Source organism: Mustela nigripes, chromosome 11 (assembly GCF_022355385.1).
Source record: "Mustela nigripes isolate SB6536 chromosome 11, MUSNIG.SB6536, whole genome shotgun sequence".
Lineage (NCBI taxonomy): Eukaryota > Metazoa > Chordata > Mammalia > Carnivora > Mustelidae > Mustela > Mustela nigripes.
In genome coordinates, this window is record NC_081567.1 from 3,438,400 (window position 1) to 3,466,388 (window position 27,989).

Genomic DNA, 27,989 nt, shown 5'->3' on the forward strand with positions numbered 1-27,989 from the left:
TCCACCTGTGTTGTGCACCCCTCCACCGATGGCCCCCAGCTTCACGGTGAGGTTGTCCTCACAGCCTGACGAGCCCCCGTGGCTGCAGCCTGCCTCCTGCAGTTTTGGCTGTTCTAGCAAAGTGTATGAAATTGTTAGTAAAATTCGATCTTTTAGGCTTAAAAAAATAAAATAAGATTGTCAGAATCCCTTGATTTGGGGATTGGATATGTAAGTTTTTAAAAACCTTGTCCTGGACAGTCTTATTTTCCTCCCAAGTTCTTACAGAAGTCCGAGCTTCCGGCCCTCTCGCTTTCTAACTGCAGACGTAGGTATGTGGGAGCCGCTGTGGGCTGCGTTGAGGATAGCTGCCTCCTGGCCTCCCCCTGGAACACAGGGCTAGAGCCCCCCCGGACTAGAGGGGCCCTGCGGGTGGTCTGTGGAGTCCTGTTCCGTGGGCCTCCTGGCCTTGCCTTCAGACCTAGAGGCCTGGCCATGTTGCCACGTTCCTCCCCCTAGATCCGGACACCAGGGCAGATCTGGGCCAGGATTAATTCTCCACAAGTTTTCTGGAAGACCTGTCATGTCTTGCAAAATCCAAAGGACTCGTTATCAAGTATTTGTTCTCCAATTCTTGACTGTTTCATTACTTCTTTTCTTTTTTTTTAAGATTTTATTTATTTATTTGACAGAGAGATCCCAAGTAGACAGAAAGGCAGGCAGGGTGGGGGGGAAGCAGGCTCCCTGCCGAGCAGAGAGCCCGATGCGGGACTCGATCCCAGGACCCTGAGATCATGACCTGAGCCGAAGGCAGTGGCTTAACCCACTGAGCCACCCAGGCACCTGACTGTTTCATTAATTAAAGGACCCGGTAACAATGTCAAAATAATATTTGGATAGGAGACGGGGGGGTCCTGGAAGGCCCCCCCAATCCAAGGCTCTTTCGTCCTCCTTCCTCGCTCTCTCTGCTCATGAGAACACCGGCATGCTGTTGGCCACTTGCTGTGTGCCAGGCCTCGCGCTTGGGGTCCTCGCTGCATCTGGGCTCGGAGACTTCCAGGTCCCCCCACACTGTCCCCACAGCCCGTTCTCCAGCCCGGCCTGGTCAGCTCCAGATCCCACACCATTCACCATGACTCTAAGCCCTCTGGTCTCTGCATTTGATCTGTCACCATCACACTTGTCCATGGGGCAGTGGTTAGTGTGTGGTATGCTGGGTGCTGTGTGTGCTTCTAGTCACTTCGCTTTCTGTTCCCGTTTACGGCCCGAAGAACCCTGTGCGCTGTGCTCTGTAGTTACCCAGTGCTTCTTGATGAGGAGAGCAGGCTGATGCACAGTGATGAGATGTATCCTTCCAAGAATGTTTGCCCCTAACCACATACCGTAGTCTGTTCAGCAGTTCTTTGCTGTAGGGAGCTCTTTGGCTGTTTACAGTTAGGTTATAGTTTTGGTTTTTGTAACCAAGGTCGGAGTAACAAGGGCAAAGTTGATCTTTTTTTTCTGGATGTAACAGTCCAGTCTTAACGTAAGCTGATAGAGCAGTTCCCAGCTTTTTTCTATTACATCGTTGTGTTACCCTGTATCCATTTTATGGCCCACGGTGGCTGCTGCAGCTCCTGCCATCACACTCACACTTTGGCCATTGGGAAGAGGAAGAGGTGAAGAAGATACTCTGTTCCGCCTGAGGGCATGAGTGTTAACATCTCAATGACCAGCACAGTCTCTTGCTGCAGTAGAGGCAGAGAAGCGTTTTGTTTAGGCAGACGGCTGCGTGCGTAGCTGTTCACTGTTGGAGCAGGAGGATGTGTGTCCAGCAAAGTAGCCATAGTCTGCCTTTTGGCCACACACGTGTCCCTTCTTCCAAAATAAAAACACTCCTTCCCGTCATCAGAGGAAGCTGCCCAAGTCCCACTCGGTGACTGGACCCCGTAAAATGCAGGGTCTCCGGTGATGAGCGCGTCTCTCATCAGGGCGTTCCAGGTGGTCCCTCTGTGGAATACTGAGGCGAGTAGAAGGCAGGAGAAAGCAATCCCAACTCCCCGCGGGAAAAGAGAAGAACAGGAACCACCCTCACTGGTCACAGACGTTCTCAAAAGCATGACCCTGCAAGGCCATTGCTGGGTCTGCATTCTGGAAAGATCTCTGCCTACCAGCCTCCCTGGCCTCGTCAGAAGAGGGCCGTGGAGATGATGTGCTTCCTAGCAGCCCATCCCACCTAGTGCAGGAACCACAGCAGGGACCCCTGGAGGCAGGTGTCATTCTTGAAAACTGGTCTTTTGTTTACCGTTGTCTGGTGCGGGCCCTCTCTGCCGGTCTCCCATGAGTGGGGGCTTCCTTGAGGCTCCCCAAAGCCATAGGCTTGCCAGGCTGGCTCCTGTTCTCTAGCCAGATGGCAGCTGCTTGAAGAGGACATAGCACCCCCTCCTGCAGCCCATTGCGTTGGGTCACTGCAAGCCACATCAGAATCCCCGTACATCTGGTCCCAGTGGCAGGCTCTGTCCACACCAGGCCTGCAGTCACGTGCTGCCAGGAAGGGTGAATAGATTGCTGCCCTTGATGCTCTCGTCAGGGGTGAGGACCCCTTACCCAGCCAGCTTGTAGCAAACACTGGGTACTCTGATGTTCAGGAAGTTGATACAAAAGCCACAGGTCTGGTCCTGGGATCCCATGCCTTCTTCCCTGTAGCTTCCTGAGAAGGATTCCTCTGTAGAAGAACTCTTGTTCTGATGTGAACCTCTTGGCCAGAGCCACCAAAATTTTCTGTGTCTTTTCAGGAGACGTTTTCCAGTCTCATCCAGCCTTCCTTCTCGAGTTTTCTTTCCTTTGTACGTCTCATTGTCCAGGTTTCTTGTTTTTCCCTGGAGGTGACTTTTGGGGCCCTCACTCCATAGGCAGCAGGTGCCTTTATCTTAGGAGACAAGGGGTCTGCCTTCTGCTCCAGGTCATCTGTTTCTCTGAGACCGCCCCCCGATTGTTTGGTTCCTGTCTTCCTGTAAGAGATGCTCCCCAAGTGTCTGTTCTTTCCTGGCTTTCCATCTACACGTAAGAGCTGGGTCCTCCCACGGACGGCTGCTGCACCTGCCAGGGTGGTCTGCTGGCTGGTTCCTTGTCTGGTGGGCTTCCCCGGGAGCAGGACACAAATGCCCGTCTGCAGCCTTCGTCCTGGACTGTCGTCCGCTGGGGGTTGTTGGGAAGGTTGGGGGAGGCGTGGCTGGTGTGCAGAATTTCAGGCTCCGTAGTCAGTGCGGGATGTCTTCCCCATTCATTGTGCGGGCCCAGGCCCATCCGCTCTGCCGGACGCAGTGCGATGAGCTGCAGGCGGGGTGGGGGCTATTACAGCTTTAGAGGGGAACGCTCTGTTGCCTTAATTTTTTAAATGTTTCTGGAAAGTTTCACATGGAGTTCTTTCTCTCTCTGCCTGTTTCCCGCGTCGAGATTGAAGATCCCTGTACTTGTAGCTGCATCGGTAAGGATTAGAGGAGCCCTTTTGTGTCCCACAGTGGTCCCGGCTGGTAGGGCCAGGGGTGGGGTTCCATTTTAAGGACCAGGTGGAAGCAACAGTAAGCGGCCTACCCCAGTCACCCCTGAAAACCTTAGGCTTCTTCGTGCTGAGCAGAGCCAGAACCAGCCTCTGGGCCATGATCTTTGACCTGCTGCTGAAGATGGCAGCTTTGCGTGGCTGCAGGGCCGCCGCAGTTTGGCCCAATTTCTAGGAGCCTTTGGCCTCCACATGGCCCCGGGAACTGTGCAAGCCTCGGGCAGACCCTGAGCGCGGGAGCTGTGGGGCACGGACATTTTTTCACAGGAGCCTGAGGGACATGTAATTCGCAGAGCTGACAACTAACCCACTTAAGTTGTCCAGTTCAGTGGTTCTCTCTCTGTTGACAGTTCTGCAGCTCGCACCAACATGGATTTTAGAACATCTCTCTGTCACCCGTGAAAGCCAGCTCCCCCCGCCCCAGCCCTGCACCAGCACCCAGTTCCTCTCTGTTGCAGGTGAGGGCCAGCGTGCTGCAGGGGGATCGGAAGGACGGTCCCTCCCAGGGTGGGCGCATGCTGCTCGGGGACGTGCTGCAAGCTGGGGCGGAACACGCGCACACATGCACACACGCCCACACACGCTCCTCTGTCGCCATGACCCCAGCGCTGACGGCGGGGCACCGTGTGCAGTTGGGGTCAGGTCGAACGTGGAGCGCCTCCCAGAGAATAGCTCTAATTGCAAAATATGGTCATTAAAACACCAACCACGGCCCAAAACCGGAATGGAAATATTATAGGGAGAGAAGTAATTGGTGAACCTGGGAGCACCCTGGGGAGATGTCTGTTTAAAATTAAGTAGCTTCCTGGTGTTTCTCCTCCTAGGTAGGAAACAGTTTGCCTCGGGGTAATTTCTGGAAGAGTGGGTCAGGAGCTGCTTTTGAAATAGCTGTTGCAGTAAATAATAAGAAAATGTTTATTGTTAAACCTTAATTGGGGATGACTCTTACAGTAGGAAATTGCGTGTTTGAATCCGTTATAGACAGTGTTTGACTTCGCCACTAATTTGCTAACCCAAATCCCTGACCTACAAAATGTTGTGTTTTGTTTTACTAAAAACTCCACAGGTATGCATGTATTACCTGGAATCTTTGTTTTTTAAACTGGAAGGTGTCTAGGAGGTCATTTCGTGTGTTCAGAGCCTCCCCTTTTGTTAGCTAAGAACGGAACCACGGAGGTTGGGGCACTGAACTCAGGAGCGGTTCACAGCCCCCGCCTTCCTACAGGCTGTGTCCCTGATTCTCAGTTCCCATCCTGACACCTCACCTTCGTGGGGGGCTCAGAAGCCCTCCCTGGGCACGTAGCTCACTTCCCAAGAATTGCCCTGGGGTCTGGGAGCGATGCAGCCCTGGGCCGGCTGGGCTGCCTGGAGCCTGGCTTCCCCACCCGCATTCCCAGGATCCTGTGGCAACTCTTGTCTTCACCCACAGCCCTGTTTCCTGACGTTCCACTCTGCCTTGTGACCTGTCATAGGCCAGAAGCCACATCCTCTTTCTGGTTGCCCTGATGATGGTAGGGGGTGCTGTGAGTGCACCCTCGTGCGGGGGCTTTCACAGCACGGCGGGCACAATGCCGGGCCCTCCTGGCAGGTAGCGGGGTGGAGTTTATTGTGTCCATTCACAGCTGCCAAAGGAAGAGACAAATGGTTAAGGACGGAATCACTGCCTTTAAATATTCGTCGTTCTTAATTCTATGTATGACACTGTGGCACAGGGCTGTGTGCGTGGTTAGGTGTGTTCATGTGTGCGCGCACGTGTGTGTGTGTGTGTGTGCGCGCACGGTATGCGTGTGCGTGGAGCCTTCAGCCAGATTCCCCGTTGCAAATTCTTTCCTTCCTCCTCTGGTTCGGGAACGGCAGCCGTCCTCGGGCGTGAGCTGGGACGGATGTTGGCTCCTTGCCCTCCAGGTCTGGAGAGTCCGGAGGCCTCAGAGAGCATCGTAGGCAAGTGTGTGATGTAACTTTCTAGCCAAAATACTAACGGAGGAGGTTTCTGTTGGGTTGTGGGAAAACAAAGGAAAGTGGAAGCAACATCAAACGTCCTTTAACCATGGCTTACAAGAGGAAAATTGCAGAATGTGTTTGGATGGCCGCAGGTGGCCTTACGCAGAACAGGGGCTGGGGGGTGATGTGGACACGACAGGGCGGACACCCCACCCCCGCCCTGATGTGCTGGTGTTTGGACCGCATCTCCCAGAACTGAAATGGTGTCAGAATCTCTTTGTTGTGGCTCCCAGAACTGAAATGGTGTCAGAATCTCTTTGTTGTGGTTCTGGGTTTGGAAATACAAAGCTGGTGCCCGTGGGTCAGACAGCGGCCTGGTGCTTTGCTCCCTGCCTTTGCAGAGATGGCCAGTCCCCGTGCTTGGGCATCTCTGGAAGAATGAGTACTGGCCAGTCGAGCCAGTTTGAGTTACTGACTTCCCCTGGGAGGTTCGGGCGGCCCGGCTGTTGGAGCAGACACCAGCGTGTGCTGCTGAGTCATTCCAGGAGCAAGGGCTTCCCGAGGGGAAAGCTTGCCCACTGTAGACGTTCACTGCCTCTCGTGGGCCCAGAACCTATTTTGACCTGCTCTTAAGTCAGGTTTTTTAAAAACAATTTGACGAAGAGGAAAATTCAAATGAAGAGGGTGAATGCTGTGTCCCCCAGAGTGTGGAGGTGTCCCTGCCGCGTAAATCATGCTGCTGAGTTAACACAGGCAGGAGCGGGCACGCAGCCTGTTTGAACACCCGGCATGCTCTGAACACCTTTTGGGAATGGTGGGGAGCGCACTGATGGTGGGAGTGGACACACGTCCCCTCCATCCCCCAGCCACATCCCCCTTGTCTTTTTTTTTTTTTTTTTTAATAAAGATTTTATTTATTTACTTGACAGACAGATCACAAGTAGGCAGAGAGGCAGGCAGAGAGAGAGGGAAACAGGCTCCCCGCTGAGCAGAGAGCCCGATGCGGGGCTCGATCCCAGGACACCGGGATCATGACCTGAGCCGAAGGCAGAGGCTTCAACCCACTGAGCCACCCAGGCGCCCCCACACCCCCCTTGTCTTACAAAGAGCTTTTTCTGAGCAGCTGATACAGGCAGGACTGTCCTCTCTGCTCTCATTTGGGTTTGCATTTCTGTTTGTAACTAAAGTTGCAGTTAGCAACCTGTTGATGACTTGTGCGTCTGGAAGTCAGGTGTGCTGTATACTTAACATCCAGATTTTACGCAGACGTTTCTTGGAGGGTAGGTGACCTTGGTTTGGTGTGGCGCGCGCAGGGTGTGGCTGGGTGTGTGCGGTCGCCCGCCAGCAGAGGCCCAGAGCTGAGAGCGGGTGGCGCGGGGAGTCATGGGCCGTTCCTCTGCGGGGTGCCCGCCGGCCTGGCTAGGGTGGTACCACCCCGTGGTCCCGCTCCAGAGCTTCTGGCGGCGCAGCCTGTATTTATGCTCGCTGCTGAGCGGCGACCATGGTGGTTCAGCTTCCCAACGAGCGTTCTCTGCGAGCTCGTGAGTCCCGCTCAGGTACCCCTGCAGCCACCCCAGTGGACAGGAGGTGGCAGCATGTCTGAGCCTCTCCTGGGGCCCTGCCGGGTTCCTACCTCTATCTGCACGTGTGCAGGAAATGAAAAACCCATATTGGTGTCCGCAAGTGTCCCAGATCGGACTTTGGCTTCACTCCACGAACCCAGAGTGATGCTGGGGTTCTGGGACATCAGGCGACCCCACCATCAGGTGAACTAGAACATTCTGCGGCCGCCTGGTGGCCGTACCCCTGTCTCCCTGCGCTGACACGCACTCTCCTTGTTGCAGGTGCACTTTCCGATTCCCCAGCACAGCCATAAAGATCCAGTTCACGTCGCTGTACCGGCCGGAGGAGGCCCCAGCGTCTCCCCTCCGGCCCCTCTACCCGCAGATATCCCCTCTGAAGATTCACATTCCGGAGCCGGATCTCCGCAGCTTGGTCAGCCCCGTCCCGTCCCCAACCGGCACCATCAGGTAAGTGCCCCCCCCACCCCCACCCCCCACCAAGCCCCGGGGTCCCCCTGCTCTGGCCGTCTGTGTGAGAAGCAGGAGGGGGACACAGGCGTTCCAAGTCTTGGACAGCGCCCAGTAGATCTCTGGAAAACTGCAGGGCTTGGAGATTTTGAAACTATTTTAAGTGCATCAAGGGACCCAACGCCTTAAATCTCCGGAGAGTTCTCTCCTGGACTGGAGAGTCCCTGCTGTACGAATCACTTGTTCAGTCTGCCGCTCTGGGTCTCGGGAGCTTTCTCGAGAAGCAGCACAGGTATGGTTGCTCTAAAGATACAGACAGCACTTTCACCTGTGCACAGCAGGACTTGAACTTTGTTTTTCTAAACTTCATTTATGAAGTTTTAGGACTTGAACTAGAGTCAGAAGGAGAGAAAGTCCTCAGATGTTCTCGTCCTCGGTGTGGTGTACAGAGAGTCCTTGGGGGAGGGTTTCGGAGAGATCCCCGTAGAGAGGGGCTAGCTGGGCTCTCGACTTCGTGTCCCGCCCACTTTCCATGTGGTGCTGTTGCTGGTGTCACGGCTCGGGCCTCGGCACCGGCAGCCTGCCCATAGCTGCTGCATCCTTGGTGTGAATGTCAGACCTGGAAAAGGCAGGTCGTGTCTGAGTCTGGTTTTGCCCCCACATACCTCCTGCAGGGGTCTCGGTCTTTAGGGGTGTCTCCAAGCCACGCCTAGAGACCTGCTGCTGCTCGGGTGAGAGTTTTGCTGTGCCTACGGCCATCTGGTCAGATGCCATGCCATCCCTCACTAAGGGACGCTCTGGTGGCCCTCATGTTCTAGAACCATGTGTCCCTTGGTCTTTCTGGAACAGTCGTGCCTCACCGCATGTCCTGTTCTCTTGCTAGGACACGTTGCTGACACACTGGGAACAGCTTGCGTTGGAGTCCAGGTCCCAAAGAGCCAGGGACAAGGTGTGTCTCCCTCTTAGGGAGGGAGTGACAGTGTTGATCATGGTGTGGCCTGGAGCTCAAGCCTGGGCCCCTGGTTCTGGTTCTGGCCATGTATCTATGGGAGAGCCAGGGGCCTCCTTGTCGTGAGCCCAGAGGCAGATGTCCTGGCTCTGGGAAATGGGGACGAGCAGCAGTGTCCTGCGAGCCACGTGTACGTGAGGTCCTGTGCTCGGCACCAAGCTGGCAGCATTGCTCACTTCAGGTTCCTAGAATGACTCTGCTCTAAAGCCCCGCGTGGAACATGTAATCTCGTTCCAAATGGCGAGCTGGAACTTCTTGTAGAGCAGGAGTTTCACGCTCATGTGAAAATATCCCTGCACTTAGTATTTGTGATGTATCCACAGATAGGAAATGACAGGCGGGGAGATGAGGTGGCCCCAGCGGATGAGGCTCTGGCTCTTCCTCGCACAGCTGATGGGCCGCTCCGGACCGGGCAGCTCACCGGAGCGGGAGGTCCTGGCCGGAACTTGTGCACAAGCGCTCAGGGCATCACTGTCCCTAACAGCCGCGAGGCGGGAGCCCCTGGGGGTCAGACGTGTGCAGTCACGGTGGAATGTTATTTGGCCATAAAAAGGGATGAAGCGCTGACACGTGGCAGAGCTGTCCGTGGGAACATGATGTGGAGTGAGGGCGGCCAGGGCAGACAGCCGCCACCGTTAGGACACCGTTGGCAGGAAACGCCTGGAACAGGCGGGCAGCTGTGGGGCTGGGGTTGGAGGGTGGGCTCGCCAGCTGCTACGATGTTTGTTTCTGCGGCGATGATGGAAATGCCATGCACTGAGACAGTGGGGACGGCCGCTGACTCCGTGAGTACCCCAGAAATGCGGGGCTGTGCTCTAATGCGGGACTTCCCTCTCAGCGCAGCTGACACGAAACCAGGCCTGCCCTGACACCTTCGTCCAGGAGTGGCCTAGAGCCGTGGCGGGCGCAGTGACCAGCGGCGTGCCATGCCCGTGCTGCTGGCCGCTCGCGCCTGGTCCTGGGCGGCTGAGGGCACCTAGGGGGCCCAGGCCATCAGCTTATGATCCAGCCCAGTAGACGCTTTCTAAGAAAGAAAAATGTATTGGTTTTTTACCTGGAGGGCTGCAGAAAATAAATCTGTCTCCCAGGAATAATCCAAGTCCAAACGGTGGCCACTGGGTTACGATATTCAAGCCAGGCGTTGTGGTCCGGACGTCACTTTTGTGTCCGAAGGAGGCGCGAGCTGGAAGCGGTCAAGGGCAGCGTGGACGCTGCTGTTGGGGTTGAGCCCGCGTGGCTGGAGCTGTGCTGAGCCTTCGGGGAAGCGAGGGGCCAGGCCCTAGCCTGCTTTGTGGGGGTGCTGTGTCCTGCCCAACCCCCCTTCTCCTTTCCATCTGGCAGAAGATTTGCGGAGAAAGTAGCCACTGTGGGACTGGCTCTCTCTCCCCCCTTCTGGCCTTTAAATATCCGAGAAAGGACCTCTGTTTACATCCGTTTATCTTAGCGCTGTGGAATCCACTTGAGTGTTTAGAAACCTCAGGGGCCCTTGTGGTTTCACTTGCCAAGATCTGTTCATCTTCTGGGCTGTTGCAAGGGTGGGGCCATGTGTTTACAAACACCCGCCCCCTCCTCCACCCTGGGACGCCCCCCCCACTCCCCACCCCACAGTGCTGGAGGAGGGGCCCAGGGCAGAGGGGGTGGGGCTGGCCCCCTGCGAGGCCTGCCTGCTGCAGCTGTCCTCCCCTTCCTGTCCCTTCGGACTAGACAGCGGCGGCGGGAGGGGAGGGAGCCTCTTTTCCTAGTTTGGTGTGCCTGCGTCCTGCTCTCGCCATTGGCCAGCTCACCGGCGCCGCCTAGGGGCCTCGGTCTGGGTCGCTTTCCTGCCGGAACCTGGTTTCTCCAGCACCCTGGCCTGAGCCCCCGTCCCCTCCAGGGTTTTCTGAGTGGCTGTCCCTGGAGGAACAATCCCGGGAGGAACTTTCTGGAGAACAAACAGCCCCGCCCCGTGCTGTGGCCCCACCCACCTTCCTTTCAGTTTGGCCTTTTCCTGCTTCCCTGGCAGGCCAGGGGGTGTGGCGTGCCTGCAGTTGGATTTGTGTTTTGGTTTTGGGTGTTTGAGTGTGTGTGTGTGTGTGCACTCGCGCACTGATGTACTCCACCCACAAAATGAATGAATGCTCTTTGAAATAAATCTGCTGTCTCCAGCAGCATTTTGTTGACTTTTTTCTTTTTTTGCAAAAAGTGGTGTAAAAGGAAGAAAAAAATCAGTTCATCATTTTTTGGGTTTTACAAAGCGAGACCCCAATCTGTAAAGAGCTCTTGGAGCCGGGAGTTTCAGGGACATGGAAATGAAGGCAGAGGGGCGGGGGCGGAGCTCGTCTTCGCAAGAGCCTGACTTTACAAGTGGTTTCTTTTTTTTTTTTTTAAAGATTTTATTTATTTATTCGACAGAGAGAAATCACAAGCAGATGGAGAGGCAGGCAGAGAGAGAGAGATAGAGGGAAGCAGGCTCCCCGCTGAGCAGAGAGCCCGATGCGGGACTCGATCCCAGGACCCCGAGATCATGACCTGAGCCGAAGGCAGTGGCTTAACCCACTGAGCCACCCAGGTGCCCCTACAAGCGGTTTCTTTAAGAAGCTTTTCCTTTCCTTGATTTTTTCAAGGTGTAGAGCTCAAAAACCTCAGTAATGTGTGTTGTGACTCTGGCAAAATCTAGGCCACCGACTTCAAACTGAAACCACCCTTGACCGTGGTCTTCAGGCAGCCCACCCCGTCGGTGGTTGGAGCTCAGCCACCTTCCCTTCCCTGCGATCCATCCCGTCCCGTCCATTGGGGAGAAGAGCTTGCATTTTTCCAGCCAACGGGGGCCCTTTCTTGGGGTGACGTTTCCTGCGTCACAGCTCCCAGCCCTGCCTCCAGACGCCTCCTCTGTCATGCCAACAGGGCCTTTGCCTGCTGATGCATCCGTTGCTCCAGGGACCCCAGTGTCTGAGGCTCACTTGGGGGCCACTTTCCTCTCTGGCACCTCTCCTGTGGGCCTCGCACCCCGACCTTGCCCTTGCCCTTCCCAAACTCCAAGAAATAAAAATTGGATCATCCGTACAGAAAAGCGGGCCCCCGCCTTCTCTCTATTTTCCCTTCTGCCAAATCTGTGCCAGGATGTATTTTGGCTCTGAAATGTTGAGAGAAAGTTCTTACCTTCACGGAGTAGCCGTTTTCTGGTTCTTGGCCACATCTCACGGGGGCCCTTTGAAGGTTCCTGCTTTGAGTGTTCTTGGCCATGCCTTGTGGGTGACGCCCAGCCTGTGGGCACTGCTGCTCAGCGTGGGCCCGTGAGCCCGCGATACCGGGCCTTTCCCAGGCCCCACACTCTGGGAAGCAGGAAGAACCTGGAGTGCAGGGTCTGGGGGACATCCCCCCAAGGTCTGCCCCAGACAGGCTGCCCCTCAAGGTCTGTGTGCCTGGCGGCACCTGGGCTGACCAGCAGCTCGGGCCAGCGTGCAGACCGCTGTGCACGGGGCAGAATGCGTTGCAGAAACGTGTTGGGCTTTTGAAATAGCTTCCCAGGATTTTGCAGCATCACATTTATCATAAGCGTTCCTAAGAGAGGCCTCCGAAGCTGGCCTCTGGCTCTTCTTTCCCTGTTCTTTCATTCTTTCCAGGTTACAGAATTACTGTGTGAGCATCACACACAACTCAAACATTCCCGAGAATGAAGCTCGCGGAGTGCACCATTCCCAGGACCGGCTCAGTGCCCTCTCCCGACCCCTTGTCTCAAAGGGCTGCTGCTGTGGGTTTCTCCTTCCCTTGTCACCACACTACAGGGGCTGGGATTTGCTTCCTGCGTCCCCACAAGGGGACCCAGGGGCTGTTTCCAGGGTCCTGCCCTCAGGGGCAGCCCTCCCGAAACATCTGCCTACGTGTCTTCCACAGGGGCAATGGATTCTCAGATTTGGTTATTTTGTTGAAGATAAACTCTGGGAGGGTCAGAGCTGCGGGAATTGAGGAACAGTGCTCAGGAGAGGAACTGGGACTCTTATTTTAGAGAACAAAAATATTCTAATCTTCAGAAAAGGTCGAAAGGCGTGAATGAGAAACAGAATTACCACGGAGTTCTGTGTCTTCATGGGACGTATGATCTTCTGCTTGAAAAGTCTGTTCGCTCAGCCGCCATTGAGGAGCTGATTCTGTTTCTTGACTAAAAATTAATAATCTAATGAAAATCTCAGTAGCACTCCACAAAAAAGACCGAGCTTCAGAAAACCATCTGGATGATCGCTGAAGCAGTGGTATGGGGCTCATGGAGGGTTTCCGGTGGCCACTCTAGGGGCTGGGGCGGGAAGCGGGGCACGGGGGCCGTGGTTCTCTGCATGACGGCCAGGAACGGTCCCGGGAGGGGAGAGGTCCTGACTGCGCCTTCCAGACTTCAGCCCAGCCTCTTCTTCCAGCCCCCACACCTGCGTGGTCCCAGGCGCCCACACTGATCTCAGCTATGCGGTTCGAATGCGGGGAGGCTGGCACGGGAAGAAAATGCCCACAGTCCCAGGGCAGACCAGGCGGGCCGGCATCTGAGTGGGGGTCCAGGCCTGGTGGAGCCTGGGGCAGCCTGGAGGGGTGGCATTGGGACGCCGTGGGAAAGGCCACAGGGACGGAATTGGCTGGCCTGCCTTCTTTCCCACTGGTTTTTCTCAGCATGAATTCTTACCGTCAGAGTGAGACCTAGAAACACCTTTTCCCATCAGGTTGCTCCTTCTTTTCCAGAATCTGTCAACATAGGGTGCAGAGTCAAGGCCAGGCATGACCCGCGTGGTCACAGAGGTCCCGTGCTGGGCCTGGCAGTCCCAGAGCCAGCTTGGGTTTGCCCCAGCCCAGAGAGCTGCTGGAAGGACAGGCCAGCCCAAGCAGCCACCCCCCGAGACCATGAACCTGTCTTGCCTGAAACAAAAATGTGACTTCAGAGCTGGTTTCCCAGAAAAGCGGGAGTCAGTGACCAATGGTTGTAAGTGCACGTTCTGCTGCATTTCCACCTAGAATCCTGAATTAGGAAGAACAGGCACTCATGTGGTGTGACGTCTGGTAGGCGGCAGCCGCTCAGGCTCTGCTCCTTCCCCATGTGCCCAGATGCAGACTCCCCCGGCACCCCGACAAAGTGAGCAGTTCTTTGGTAAGCCTGGCCGGCTCCGTCAGTAGAGTCTGCAACTTTTGATCTCAGGGTCATGAGTTCAAGCCCCACATTGGGCATGGAGTCTACTCCAAAAAAAAAAAATCTTTTTTTCCTGCTTTTGCTAGTAGGGAGGGAGATTTCTAGCACGGTGGGATACATCTCTGTATGGGACACCGAGTGTCTTGGTTGGTCCCTGAGCCCATTGAGCCCCCATCTCACACCTGCCCCTTGGAGGCCCATCTTGGAGCTGAGCTCATGTGGCTTCTTGCTTTCATCCGAGGCGGTGCGACATCACGGCCACCGGGTGCCAGGGACAGCTGTCTCAACACAGACAGGCCCGCGGGGACAACTGAGGGGATCACGGGGAAGCTTGAGGCTCGGAGACTAGAAGGCTGTGCGCATACAGACATTCTCCCGGGACGGGCCCGCATGGACCATGGCGACAGTGGCGCTCTGTCCCCTGCGAACGCTGGCTGGCATGAGTCCCTGGCTGTCCCCGTGCTTGCTCCCCTGTGAATTATTCCCGTTCAAAGTCACTCTTGGTGAATGACAGCCTTTACTCTGGGTTTTGCCTCTGAGAGCTAGAGATACATTTTCTGCAGTCTTCTGCAAAACAGTGACCTGTGGCAGCCAGCACAGCCCCATGTGCCTAAGCCCAGAGGTCGTGTGTGTCCTCGCCCCTGGTAGGGGCGGCCGGTCTGCATCACGCAAGGGCAGGAAGCCACTTGTCCCTGTGGTCTGATGTGCTTTACTGTGTTCAGGTCCACAGGGGGCGTCGCGTGTGTGCAGGAACCAAGCAGGCTGACAGGGCTGCCACCACCAGGCTTCCTGTGCTTCTGCACTGCTTGGCGGAGGACAGCGCAGAGAATCTTCAGGAAAGGCGCCTCACCTCAGGGTCGTGTGACCGCTGAACCACAGCTTCGTGCCACACGGTGGCATTTGGTTCCCAGATGGCTGTGTGTGAGAAGCCTGCTTCCGAACGTGTGACTGTGTTACTAGTCCCCCAACGTTACCAGCTTGGGTGTTGTTTATCTGGTTCCGAATTAAGTTAAGAAAAAGAGAACGTCTCAGCTAAGATTCCTCGAGTCTGGGGCACCCGGGCAGCTCAGGAGAGAGACGGAGGGGAGGATGCAGGAGCACATAGGACATGTTCCTAAAGCTGGGGCTTTCTGGACCGTTCCTGGTGGGGTGCTGCCTCGGAGGAGCTCTCCTGAGGGCAGGGGCCCAAGTCCGCTGTGACTGGCTTGTCCCCGCCCTGTGGGCCAGACTCCGTGGGGGTGGGGCATCTGTGGTCCCACGTGGGGCTGGCCAACCGGGCACCTTTTACCTGGGCTTGTTACCTAGTGTTTGCACTGGTGTTCTCTGAACATTTTGTAATAGAATTAGTTTTCAGAATCGGAATTTCATTGTAGTTTGATAACCAAAGTCCACCTTGTCAACGAGAGGCACTGTGCCAGCGCCTGTCACCGCTGGGCTGGGCTGGGCCGGGCCAGGCGAGCTCGAGCAGGATGCGGGCCAGGGACCCTGTAGGCCTGGCAGTGGCCAGTGTGTGCTCCGGAGCTGCTTGAGCCACAGGTGTGTCTGGCCCGTGTATTTGGCTGCAGTTCCCCACTTCCTATTGGCACAGCAGCCTAGGAGAGAGAGAGCCACTGGGCCACAGAGGTGAAAGTCCTGGCCCGGAGAAACTGGGGTAGGGCCCATCTCAGAGGTCCTGATGCCCCGCGCAAGGCCTTGTCTCCCCAGCCCTGGTCCACAGCGCCCTCGTGTGGACAGTGAGCACATGACAGCCAGCCCGGGGCAGGCTCAGCACCCCCTGCCCTGTGGGTGGTGCCCCTCTGGGCCCAGGCTGTGTGCGGTGCAGGGGTGGGGGTCAGGACCCACAGCTCCGCACCACGGTCAGAAACTGCCGCTGTAATACCACATATCGCCCCTGCCGCATGTGGACACAAACTGTTGTCTGGCTGCTCTCGGGTGGTCCTTTATCAGAGGCAAGGTGTAGCATCCTGACAGCACGGGGAAGGAAGGGGTTGCATTTCGCCATCACCCAGCATCACCTGGCAGGTCCTGAAGTCCTGTGACTTCAAGTCTTCCTTGCCAGGGTCATGAACTCAGGCTGTGTTGTTTCTCTCCGCAGTGTTCCCAACTCCTGCCCGGCCAGTCCACGTGGGGCTGGGTCGTCCGGCTACCGCTTTGTTCAGAACGTGACCTCGGATCTGCAGCTGGCCGCAGAGTTTGCCGCGAAGGCCGCCTCGGAACAGCAGGCAGACACATCCGGAGGGGACAGTCCTAAGGTCTCAGGCCTCACGGCACACGCGGCTATGTGGTGACCGTGCCCGGGGCACGGCGCGGGCACACCCAGGGCTGCTCCAGTGAGCGCAGCGGGCTTGCGGGGTGCGGGCGTGAGAAGGAGCCACGCACGGGGGCAAGATGCCAGCCCCTTGCCTGGATAGCACACATGGCTCCCTCAGTGACATCGCTCAGGCCCCAGGCCCTCTCTCCAGCTCTGCACCTCCTCGGCCTTCTGTCCTCATCCCCTCTGTGGGTGACGACGGCTTCAGGGCTTTTCCTTACATAAAGCTTTGGTATCTTAGCTCATTCTCCTCTGATATCTATCTTTAAATCGATTTGCTAAAGAAGTGAGAAATTTCAGAATTAAATTATGAGGAAAACCTGATTTCTCCCTGTGGGGCTAGAAGGGCTGTCCCTCGTTGAGTGCACGCGCATTGGCAGGCCGCGGGTGGTCCCTGGGATTGAGTTAGCTGGACTCGGGTGCTCTCCAGGAGCGGGGGCACATGGCGGGTGGCCCGGAAAGCCTGCCGGAGCTGACGGCTGCCGCCTTTCCCTTCAGGATGAGTCGAAGCCGCCGTACTCCTACGCTCAGCTGATTGTGCAGGCCATCTCGTCTGCGCAGGACAGGCAGCTAACACTAAGTGGGATCTACGCCCACATCACCAAGCATTACCCCTACTACCGCACGGCTGACAAAGGCTGGCAGGTGAGGCCCGAGCCCAAGAAGCCAGACTCCCAGTCTGGGAGCAAGGAGGTTAACGGGGAGGTCATTTTCTGTAGGACAGAGTGGTCCCAGGGGGGCGTGTCTCTGCTGATGGCCCATGGCACATCGGAGCTGAGCCACAGCCTCAGTGAGTCCAAATAGTCTTGTCTCCCTCCGACGTCCGAAAAAGGGAGGGCAGTTGCCTGGTGTTTTCAAGCCTACTGTGGCTTCCGATCGTGCGCTGTGTTGGAAATGGACTATGTCCCTGTGCTCTCTCAGTGGCCTGCGTATACTGGGAACGTCAGACCTCTTGTCAGGCTCATTTAGGAATGTTTTCCCCGTGGTTCTTCTTTTCCCCTGGCCAGTTGACTTAGTACCAGTTCTGATCTGCAGACTCTGGGTCATGGCCCGTCTTTCGGTTTCACTTTTTGTCCAAGAAATGCCGTGCTAAATTTTCTTAGGAAAAGCTACCACTGTACCTTTGCACTTCCCGGTAGAATCCAGTGACCTTGCCCCCTGTGGAGCGCCCGCACCAGCACGAACGCTGGGCTCTCCCATCACCTCTGGTCTCGTGTCTGTTACATTCAGATTCTGTTTTCTGACATGCTAACTGGTGACTGTCTCTGTTTGCCCACAGAATTCCATCCGACACAACCTCTCTTTGAACCGTTACTTTATTAAAGTCCCTCGTTCCCAGGAGGAGCCTGGGAAGGGGTCTTTTTGGCGAATAGACCCTGCCTCAGAAGCGAAGCTCGTGGAACAGGCATTCCGAAAACGGAGGCAGAGGGGCGTCTCCTGTTTCCGCACCCCCTTCGGGCCTCTGTCTTCCAGGTAAGCCCCTGCTCTGCCCTCGCTCAGCAGCCTGGCTCCCCAGATGTCCACGTTCACGGGACCACCTCTGGCTCTTCAGACGCGTCACTTTTATGTTTCTGAGTGAGACGGTGTCAGGACCAGTGATTCTGGGACAGTGAAGTTAGTAAGTGGGCCACGGGCTGCTCCTCTGACCGGTCCGTTCTCAAAGCTGAAACGTGGGCAGTGTTGGGACCAGAACCTGAAGCCAGAGAGGAGTGGAAGGGGCCTGTGGGGTTCCGTGGACATGAGCGTGCTGGCGGAGGGCCCGACAGGCCAGGGATGGTCGAGCTCAGACAGGCTGTGTCATTAACAAAGCTGCCTTTGCGAAGTGGGCACCATCCGCCCTCTGGTCAGGGGCCCCTCCCGCTCTGCACGTGGGTGGGCCCAGCAGTCTTCCCGAGGTCGCCAGTCCAGGGAGAGCGTGGGGCAAGAGAGGACAGACGCTCTCTGAAATTCTCCCCCTGGAAGGAAACTTTGTGCTTTCCACATCATGTAGCTAATGTGATTCTGCGAAAGACTGCTCAGACGTCCAGAAATGTCTGGTATGGGGTCTGGCCTGATTCTCGGTTCTGTAGCCAGAGCAGAAATCGGAGCAAAGGTGACAGTCGTACTGGTAAGGTAGGAATTCAGAACGCGTCAGCTGAGCTCACGTTGTCCCGAACACCATGTTGCGTGAGTAGGGCTTTGAGAAAAGTGCTGCCGGAGGAGCTGAGTTCACTAGGAGGCCGGCCCAGAGACGTGGCTGTACGACAGCTCCTCCTCCCCTCACGCTCCTATAGCCAGAGGCCCTGGTGGCAGTGGGGTGTGTGTCTCTGCAGCGTGAGGGCATCCGCTCCAGGCCTCTCCCCGCTCCTGGCACTTTGCTGGTGATCTCCGGTGCCCGCGGGCTCGTGGAGGGGCTCCCGACCTCCACCCACATCTTTCCTGCCGTTCTCCCCAAGCACGTCAGTGTCCAGATTGCCCCTGTGACAGGACACCGGTCACTGGGTTAGGGACCATCCTACCCACCAACTCTGAGCAAGGCCCCCTGTTGAGGCACTGGTGATTTCTGGGGACGCAGCTTAGCCCCTAATGGTGAGCGCCATGACTTGTCATTTGTCGACAAGCTAGGGGAGTAGGTACGGGGCTGGCTGTATGTGCCCGGCACTTCCCAGGGAACCCTGATTGGGGGTGTCTCTGGATGATGACAAGGGGGCCTGTCTTCACCGTCACCCTGGGAGTGAGGGCCACAGTCTCGTGAATCTGCACAGTGGCCAGCAGGGAATTCTTGGGCCCGGGAGGAAGGCTGTGCGTGCTATGTCTTCAGGAGAGGGAGGGCGTCTCATGGCTGCAGAGCTGGGATTCTGTAGGAGGAAGGCGGTGGGTGTGTTTGTGTTGGGTGGGGGCATGTAGAAAGCAGGGTAGGCTCTGCGCAGAGGTGAAGAGGGCCTGCCAGGAATCTGGGCTCCTGAGGTCAGAGGAAGGCTGTCTGTCACAGGCTTAGGGGGCGGGGGGAGGGTGCCAGGTCTGTGCCTGAGGAGACCAGGGCGCCCACAGCACCCCATGTCTGGAGAGGCGAACAGTACCACCCACAGGGACGTTTACCGTGCTCACGGGAAATGCAGAGCAAAGACGGCTCCCTCCAGGCAGCCCCGGCATCCTGCCTTGGAGAGTTTGCATTGACCCTGGGACTCTGAGGGACCACGAGTCGCCGCGCTGCACAGCCAGTCCCGGGATAGCCCCAGCCGAGCACAAGCCTGGACCATGGTGAATGGTGACAGAGGGAGCAGCCTCCCCCAGACTAGTAGCCGTGTGAGCCGGACAGCCGTGCACCCAAAGCCTGTCTGGTCCTCCGGCCGTAGGTCGATCCTGGTGGGAAATTCGCACCCATCCCACCAAAGCCTAGCTCTTTAACACTCCGTGGGGCACTGGCTGGTCCCCTTCAGGAAGCAAATTCTCTGGAAGCCACAAATGACAGCATTTCCCACTTCTGGACTTAAACACCTGTTGGTCGTTGGTCTGTCGGGTAACTTGTTGTCACCGCACGGTATTACGTTAGCGTGGGAACTACCTCGTGAGGACAGAGAAGCATCAGGAAAGGCTGGCCAAGGAGCCATGGAGCATGGACATTGGGGTGTCTGTGTTTTGCGAAGCACCACTTTCATTTCTGACCTTGTGTACTTACTGCCATGGTCCCTTCTCTTGTGTCTTCCTCAGGAGCGCTCCAGCTTCGCCCACTCACCCCGGGCTAATGTCCCCTCGTTCTAGTGGCCTGCAGACCCCAGAGTGCCTGTCTCGAGAGGGCTCACCCATTCCACATGACCCTGACTTTGGGTCAAAGTTAGCTTCTGTTCCAGAGTATCGGTATTCCCAAAGTGCGCCTGGTAAGATGGTCTTGTCCCTGCCCCCGGCGTGGCGGAGCGGAGCCTCGCGTGTCTACGGGCCTTAGCTCTCCTGTTCCTTCTCGCGCAGGCTCTCCCGTCAGTGCCCAGCCCGTGATCATGGCCGTGCCTCCCCGCCCGCCCAGCCTGGTGGCCAAGCCCGTCGCCTACATGCCGGCGTCCATAGTGACGGCGCAGCAGCCATCGGGCCATGCGATCCACGTTGTGCAGCAGGCCCCCCCTGTCACCATGCTCAGGGTGGTCACCACCTCCGCCAGCTCCGCCAATGGCTACATCCTCGCCAGCCAGGCCTCGGCAGGGGGTGCCCACGAGGCAGCGGGCACAGCCGTGCTGGACCTGGGCAGCGAGGCCAGAGGTAAGGCGGGTGTGTGCTCACCAGGCTGCCATGGGGATGGAGCTCACCTGCCGGGGCAACGGGCAGTCCCTGGGGGCCAACGACTCTCAGGCTGCTGCCTTTCCTCCTCCCTGCTTATTGTCTTGGGGAGTATGTCCTTTTAAATCCACGCCGATGGTCCTCTAAACCGCCTCCAGGTGTGCGGCCCCCGAGGTGACAGGCCTGGGACACGGGCTTGATGTTGCCGTCCAGAGGGTGATGGCTCTGGGGCCCCCGGCTGGGAGACTTTAGCAGTCCCGCAGAAAGTCACCGCACGTCCCTGTGTGTGGCGTCTCGAGCCCCGGGGGGCATGGGGTCAGTACCGAGAGTGCAGCTGCCTGGGCGGGAGCCCTCGAGCCACACACGGTCTCCTGGGCTTGCGGGCCTCTGCTGATCTGCAGCCCGTTCACAGCGTCGTGACAACGAAGCAGTTTGCCAGTCTTTGTTCCAAATAACGTTTTCTTTTCCCCATTATGTTTGGTGGCTTAAAGTTCAAGGTATTTAGAAGTTTTTCTAAAATCCTACAGGTGTTTTTCTCTCACTTGGAAAGTATTTCATTGGGGGATGTTTCTTGAGAATAGTCAGTGCTTCAAAACCACGGTCCGTTCCCCCACAAACAGACGTCCTGCTGAGTATGAGGAGAGCGGCCGCCCCATTGGGCGGATGGGGTTCTGACACCCTTTCTCCTCAGGCCTGGAGGAGAAGCCCACCATCGCGTTCGCCACCATCCCCACCGCCAGCCGCGTCATCCAGACCGTGGCCAGCCAGATGGCCCCAGGGGTCCCCGGACACACGGTCACCATCCTGCAGCCAGCCACACCGGTGACCCTCGGGCAGCACCACCTCCCCGTCCGGGCCATCACTCAGAACGGCAAGCACGCGGTCCCCACCAACAGTTTAGCCGGCAGCACTTACGGTGAGGCCCTGCCCACGCCTGCTCGCCCAGCCCCACTGTTCTGCCATTGAGGCCTGCGGCACGAGATCACATGTCCCCTCGATCCGCGGGCACCGTGGTCGGGCCAAGGCACAACCCCTGCCGCAGAGGCAGACCCCTTAGTCACAGTGCTTGTGCCCGCTGGGTCAGAGGAGAGGTGCGAGGGAGGGGCAACAGTTGGAGGCGGACGGGGCCGGCGGGTGCTGGGAGGGTGGCTCAGGGCAGGCGGCCTGTGTTAAGCACCTGCTAGAGGTGAGGGCCAGAGCCTTTGGCTGTCTTTAGGGGTGCCGGCGGCAATGGCGAGAGGAGGCCCCTCGGGCGAGCGCAGGGTGGGGGCAGGGAGGGGCGGCAGGCAAGGCTCAGCTGGCGAGGGGCAGGCACCCTGGGGCTGGGCCTGCTGGGAGCAGGGGTCCCGCGTGCTCAGAACTGGCCTGCGCTGGTCTTCGCCCGTTCCCAACGCACGTCTCTTTTCCTCCACTCCCAGCCCTCACCAGCCCCCTGCAGCTCCTGGCAGCCCAGGCTAGTTCGTCCACGCCGGTGGTGGTCACGCGGGTGTGCGAGGTGGGGCCCGAGGAGCCGGCAGCAGCGGCCGCCACGCCAGCCACCCCAGCGACCCCGGCCACCGCTGCCACCTCTGCCTCTTCCACCGGGGAACCCGAGGTTAAAAGGTCACGTGTGGAGGAACCCAGTGGGACTGTGACGGCGCAGGCCGGGGTGATCGCGGCCGCCGGCCCACAGGGACCCGGAACCGGGGAGTGATGGACCGTGTGTGTGGGCCGAGTGGGATGCTCGCCAAAAGGGATTCTGGGGCCGGGCCCTGACCGCCGGCCTCGCGCTGCCTGCGGACCGTGACGAGGAGGCTCCACGCCGACCTGCTCCCGGACACGCTCGTCCTCCTTGTTCTGTTTCCTGCCCCTGCTGTGGCTTCAAACAAACCCATAAACAAGTTCAGACAGCTGATTGTATGACCCGGCAGTGCTCGCTTTTATTTTCCTTCTCCCTTGCACCGCCTCCTCCCAGGCCTGCGGCCGAGGGCTGGGTCACGCGCCGGCCCGGCCACGCGCTCAGACCGGGCTTCTGGAGCAGCCTTGGCCTCCGAGGACGACAGAGGCTGTGCGCAGGAGGGCCCAGCAGGCACAAGGCCCATGAGCCGCCGAGCGGGAGGAGGCAGGAGAGAGGGAGGACCTGCCAAAGCTCAGACTGTCTCGTGGGGTTTGTGCCCGAAAGTAGCGACTCGGAAAGTCTTGGCATTAATCGGGGGGAGGGGACTCTGGTTTGGCTTTGGACCCCAAAGACTTGTTGTTTCATTGAAATGAATTGAGGCTTCATCATAGATCTGAGATAAACGCAGGAGTAAGCTCGTGTCTGTGAGGCCGTGTCTGTGAGGCCATGTCTGTGGACGGCGTAACAGCTGCGGGTCTGGGCTGTGAGCCAACATGAATCCCGAGAAGAGCCGCCACCGCTGCTCCGTCTGCTAACTTCAAGAAAGATCGGCGGCCGCCTGGATTGCCCTTGGGGGCAGAAAGTTATCTGGGGGAGGAGCGGCGCCCCTCATCTGGAGGCTCCGAAACCAGGAATCCGTGAGCGCCACGTCCTCTGCAGCCCGAGGCCCCGTGCCGGGCTGCCGTGGGAAGCGCTGGCCAGGTCGCTCCCACCACCTCTGTCACCGAGTCACACTGGCTTTACCGCCCGTACCTCCTGCCATATGTCCCGCCGTCTCCTGTGCCTGCGGCACTGGGGCCGGGAGTGGGGGCCGCCCCTGCCTTTGGCTCCTGCGAACTCCTGGCCACAGGACCTGGCTAGTGGTACCACCTTCCCCAGGGAGGGTCCCCTGCGCTTGCAGACATCCCCTGCTGCCTGGAGCGGTTCCCGGAGCAGGAAGAGAGCCCGCCAGATCACAGTTCTCCAGCTCCTCCTGGAGAACGTTCTCAGGAAATGTCAAGTGCGTCTGTGAAAAGTGACTCTGAACGTGGCCGGCCGCCCCGGCATTGAACCCTGTGCGGCACAGCAGCCCCGGGCTCTGCACCGAAGTCCGGCGGGGACAGTTTTCTTCCTGGAAGTAGCCTGTCCTCAGCTTTGGTCCTCTCCCCCACCCCCACCCCAGCAAAGCTGCCTGCACCCACCCACCCCGACAGCAGCACCCATGAGAGCACGCAGTCCCCAGAAAACCACTGAGGGGGAGCAGGCCTCAGGGGCCGCATCAGATACTGGCTTCAGAACAAGAGGAAAACCGTGGAACTCCGCTTCCAGGCTGTTCACACAGGACTGGCTCGTGTGCTGTGCACCCCACTGGCAACACTGTGGCTCGGCTGGGTGTGATAAGCCATCTTGCCGCCACAGCCCGCAGTTGCCGGTTCCTGGGGACACGTGTGACCTGTCCTCCTCCCTGGCCTGTGGTGACAGCTGCCTTGGCATCCTCAGAGCCCGAATGAGGCATTTTTACTGCACCAAACTTAAAGTGGGGAAAAAGTTCTCTTGTAACATCCACACCCGTTGGCTTCAGTGACACGGGCATGGACTTGGCCAGTGTGTCGTCCGCAGTGATGAGAAGTTGCACTCCGTTCTGCATCAATGTTTTCCGTTGCTTTATAAACTTGGTCTCTTGTGGCGTGGGGTATGTACATGAGCAGGCACACAAGTTGGGTGGAGGCTGAGGCACGCACATAGGCGATTCAGGTCCTTGCCTTGGGCCTTACCTCTAAGGGTCTGACCCCAAGACCTGCCTTCGGCTCGCCTGTTGCTGCTTCTTCCCCGTGGTCATCGTTTACGGGGTCCTTGCGAGGGGGACTGCCCAGGTTTGTCTACCGTGCAGAAGCTGTCACCATCTCCAGAGAACTCAGGACACTCAGCCACGGACGCGCGTCAGGGGACTGCCCGATCGGGTCAGTCTGGCTCTGACCCTTTGCTTTCCTAGCTCTTGAGATGTTTGGGTTTCTGCTCATTTTGGGTGAGGATCGCACTATCCAGGCAGGGGTTCCATGAGGAGGGAGCGCGGAGAGGTCAGAATGTCTATGGCTGGTGTTGCGTCACGCAGAGAGCTCGCGCCTTTTCAGCTCCTGCTGGGGCTGGGAAGGGGACCCTGTGGGGTCCGCTCAGGCTGGGCCTTGGGGGAACAGCCACTCTGGGTTCACAGACAGTGAGCTTCTGCATGGGCTTCTGGTCCCCTCATGCTGCCGCACGTCCTGGGACTGGTACCTGAAGGCCCAGGTCGGCCCCCACCTCTGTGCCCTCAGATCCAGGCAAGGGACAGCCTCCCCCAACCCAGAAGCAAGGGCACCAGGCCAGACGTCACCAGAGGACTGTGGCCCTCCGATTTGTGGCTGCCTATGACCCACCACAAGCCACAAACACACCCACCCTCCTAGAGAGCAGGCCCACCCTGACCAGGATTGGGAGAAGCAGAAATAGGTCCATTCTGGCATCGGGCAGTATCACCGTGGCCTCAAGGGTCCGAGGACCTTCTTGATCACCCCGCGGTTTGCGCATGTGTGAAGAGGTCAGCCAGGCCAAAGGTGATGAGTCCACCTCCTCCACGCCGTGCCCCGGGGCACGCAGGCCCTGTGCTCCCGGTACCAGGTGCCTTGTCTTGTCGTCCTGCTGGCCCGGTCACCATGTTTACCAGCACCAGAAACGGGAAAACACCCTCTCTGCCTAGGGAGGGAGTCACACACGTCACCCCTTTTCAGTAGTTGGGCGTTTCCCAGCAAGACAGTCTGCTATCGTGTTGGAAGGGAGAGGCTTGTACCCCAAGGTCATGGCGGTGTCACAGGGCCCAGTGCACGGGGCAGTGTGGGACACTGAAAGCTGTGGAGACGTGCCTTCTGGCGCCCCAGGGTGGACTCCTGAGCTGTCTGCATCTGTCCACGCTGACGCTCTCCCGAGCACCGCGTGCTAGCCGGGACCAGCCAGACGGCGCCATGGGGAGTCAGACGGATTGTCCCTTTACCACCAGCTCCGTAAATTCTGACACGTTTACATGGCATGTGTCCCTCGAGGGGTCTCGACAGATGCCGGAACAGCCCCGAGGCCTGGGACATGGCCGTCGTGGCCCTGCCCCATGCTCCGGGGATGGCAGGGCCCCTCACCGGGTCCACCATGCAGAGCCACACGAGGGCACCCAGGGCAGCGGGGTCTTTGTGCCCACGGCCAAGCCCGTCAGCTTCCCTCTCTGGCAGGTTCATGTTTGAGGTTTGCTGTTTTTAAGAACCGAACAAAGTTGAGAAGATGGGGGGGGGGGAGTTCTGCGTTGATAAAATGAGTAATCCGTGATTCTCGAGCTGGGAGGGAACAAGTTCAGGGTGGGGGTGTTGACACCGCTGGAGCGTGGGGGTCCCCACTTTCCCTCAAGCAACCTGACCACACAGGGTCCATGGGCACATCCTGGTCCCTTTCCTGCTGCTCACTGGGACTGGCGGATGACCGGCTTGAGGCCTTCAGCATCACTGGGTCCGCACGCTCGCTTTCGTGAGAACAGGTCTCAGGCTCTCCGTGGAGCACTGGGAGGCGGGCACCCTCTCCAGAGGGAGTGACGCGAGTCCCTGCCCTGGAAGCCCTGTGGTGGGTCCACAGTTCCAGAGAAAAAGCAGGCTTGCATCTGGCCTTGGGGTCAGTTTCTTCATAGAATAGAAACAGGCCTCATGCAAAGAGGGAGCACGTCATCGAACATGAGAACGTGTCAGAGAAGAAACACGGCTCCCCGAGCTCTTGGAGCTAAGCTGTCAGTCCGGGGGTGTGAGCGACTGTGTGGGGCGCGGGACGCCTCGGGGGCCCACGGCCCAGCCCCTCATCTCTGGGAGGATGCAGCTCCCCTGAAAGGGGCCTCAGGGCAGCCCAGCCCGTGGGCGTGGATGCCTGTGTCCACGTGAGTCTGTAAGCGCACTCCTTGTTCTAGAACCAGGTTCTAGAAGCTGGGAGGCGGAGGGCCGCCTGACCTCGGCCCCACGGCTGGTTTGGCCAGAAGGAGAGACCGTTTCCCGCTGTCCCTCGCCAGCCGCCTTGACGATCCTTCTGCCTCGGAGTGACAGTGCTCGGATGAAATCTCGCAGACCGGCTGCTCCAGACGGGCCGCTGCTCCTCACCCTGTTTCTGTCCGTCGTTTTCAAGTTGTTTCCCCGTTTTATAAAGCCCTTTCATTTTCAGAGCTGTTTCCCAAGACCTCGATTCCCCCATGAGGTTTTAAACGCTCAGGACGCGGCCAGGTGGGTGCGGGACGCTGCTGCGATTTTACACGGGACGGAACTGAAAGTCTCGGAATTGGACTTGGGGCTCCTGTGTGTCCGTTCTCACCGCTGGTTTTGGCCCTCGCTCTTTCAACCAGGAGTGAGCAGAGCAGCGCTGTCTCTAAGAACAAACGCCACAAAGCACTTTGTCCAGTCCTGGCACCTGCTTGTCATTGGGGTGCCCTTGGGGGATGGGAGAAGCGGGGATCCAGGACCGCGGGGGTGGGGGGCGGCCGGGAGCCCGCTGCGTGGGAGCTGTGTCGGCCCCCTACTTCCCGCGGATTCTAGTCTCCCACGCGCGTCCCAGGCGGGCCAGAGAGTCTCCAGGCGCCTCTCTCCTTTCCTCCAACCCTGTTAATTTTTAAGAGTCAAATAACAATTGGAAGAATCCTGGCTCCTTCTCTGTTCGGGAATTTTTTCTGGAATAGTTAGTTTGATTCCTTCAAATACTTATTGATGGTTTTCTCCACGTCAGAAATAGTAAAAAGTGCCCGGGAGGAAGGTTCTTAGCCGCAGTAAAGGGCCTTGTCCTTCTGAGCTGTCTCCCCGAGTCCCAAGGCGCGTTGAGACCTGGCGCCTGAACGTCGAGCCAGCGGGCTGGGCAGGAACGAGTCTGTGACTCCAAGCTGGGTTTTCCCACGTGAAGTTAACGGGCTTGTGGCCTCCTAAGCTCTTGGCCTCTAAGTTCTGTGTTAACTGACCCCCATCTTTTTCTTTCTTTCCTTTTTTTTTTTTTTTTTAAATAATCCTTAAAAATGGGATTTAAAATCAACACATTTAAAATTTGGCCGTTCCGTGCTTCTCTCCCAGCTTCCTTTCCGAAGGCTTTCTGGATCCCCGTATTCTTAATTTACACGGCTCGGTCTGTATTTCGGCATGGGGGTCGGGAGGAAAGAAACAAAAGTGTGACCCCGACTCTCACCGGGGTCCGCCAAGTTCAGCCCCACGAGCCGCGCGGGCCCCACAGACCCCTGCCCCCCGAAGCTCGGCCCGCGGGCGGAGGGATTAAACCAGTACTGAGACTTCGTTTTCTTACGTGCTGGCAATTCTGTAAAGAAAACTTGGGGGGCGGGTCTGAGGGGTGTGTGTGCGTGCGCGTTTGGGAGCGTTTTGTTTTTTGTTTTTTTTTTTACAGTGGCTGTCTAAAGTATTTTCCACAGTACGTGTAATAATCAGTGCTTTAAAAGCGGTGGTACCCATACGGTGGAAACCAGCTCACGGGATCGAAGGCCCCGCCGCGCCGCCGGCTTCTGCCACCGGTGCACGCGCGGGCCCGCAGGAAGCCCCGGCGGTGGCAGGGAGCCGGCGGTCCCGTCCTCAGAAAGACGAGAGGCCCACAGCAGCCGGGCCCGCCTGCGTTTTCATTTCAAATGGGATACAGTATTTTTTTAATAAGGAGCCATACTTTTTTTTAAAAGTTTGAGATCTGAATGTGATTTCTAATTGTATCAGACATTAATGTTTTAAAGCTATAAAAAGTTTAAGATTTCTACTTGTTTTCCACTTATTTTAACTGTCCTTTTATCTATTAAATTGTTGTATGTGGGTGGGGAAGTTCTGTTTCTCCCCTTAGCATTTGTTTCTATAACCAGAAATAAAATTATATATTACAGAAACGAGCCCGGGGCTCCATGTGG

The 27,989-nt window shown here is 57.6% G+C and overlaps 1 protein-coding gene across 1 annotated transcript; it reads left to right on the plus strand.

Annotated features, from left to right (window-relative positions):
• Positions 1 to 28: 28 nt before the first annotated feature.
• FOXK1 (forkhead box K1) lies at positions 29 to 27,971 on the plus strand. Its single transcript, XM_059416022.1, has 10 exons — positions 29 to 46; positions 3,976 to 4,154; positions 7,303 to 7,488; positions 15,736 to 15,892; positions 16,450 to 16,596; positions 17,231 to 17,424; positions 19,642 to 19,808; positions 19,897 to 20,181; positions 20,891 to 21,115; positions 21,618 to 27,971. The coding sequence occupies exons 1-10, from the start codon at positions 29 to 31 to the stop codon at positions 21,890 to 21,892; spliced, it is 1,833 nt and encodes a 610-aa protein (XP_059272005.1). The 3' UTR covers positions 21,893 to 27,971.
• The last annotated feature ends 18 nt before the right edge of the window (positions 27,972 to 27,989 follow it).

What these genes read in the sequence shown, in the direction of transcription:
- FOXK1 (XM_059416022.1), top strand. An exon ending in GTATTCCCAAAGTGCGCCTG is followed by an intron (nt 19,809 to 19,896) that starts GTAAGATGGTCT and finishes CTTCTCGCGCAG; the next exon opens with GCTCTCCCGTCAGTGCCCAG. An exon ending in TTTAGCCGGCAGCACTTACG is followed by an intron (nt 21,116 to 21,617) that starts GTGAGGCCCTGC and finishes CTCCACTCCCAG; the next exon opens with CCCTCACCAGCCCCCTGCAG.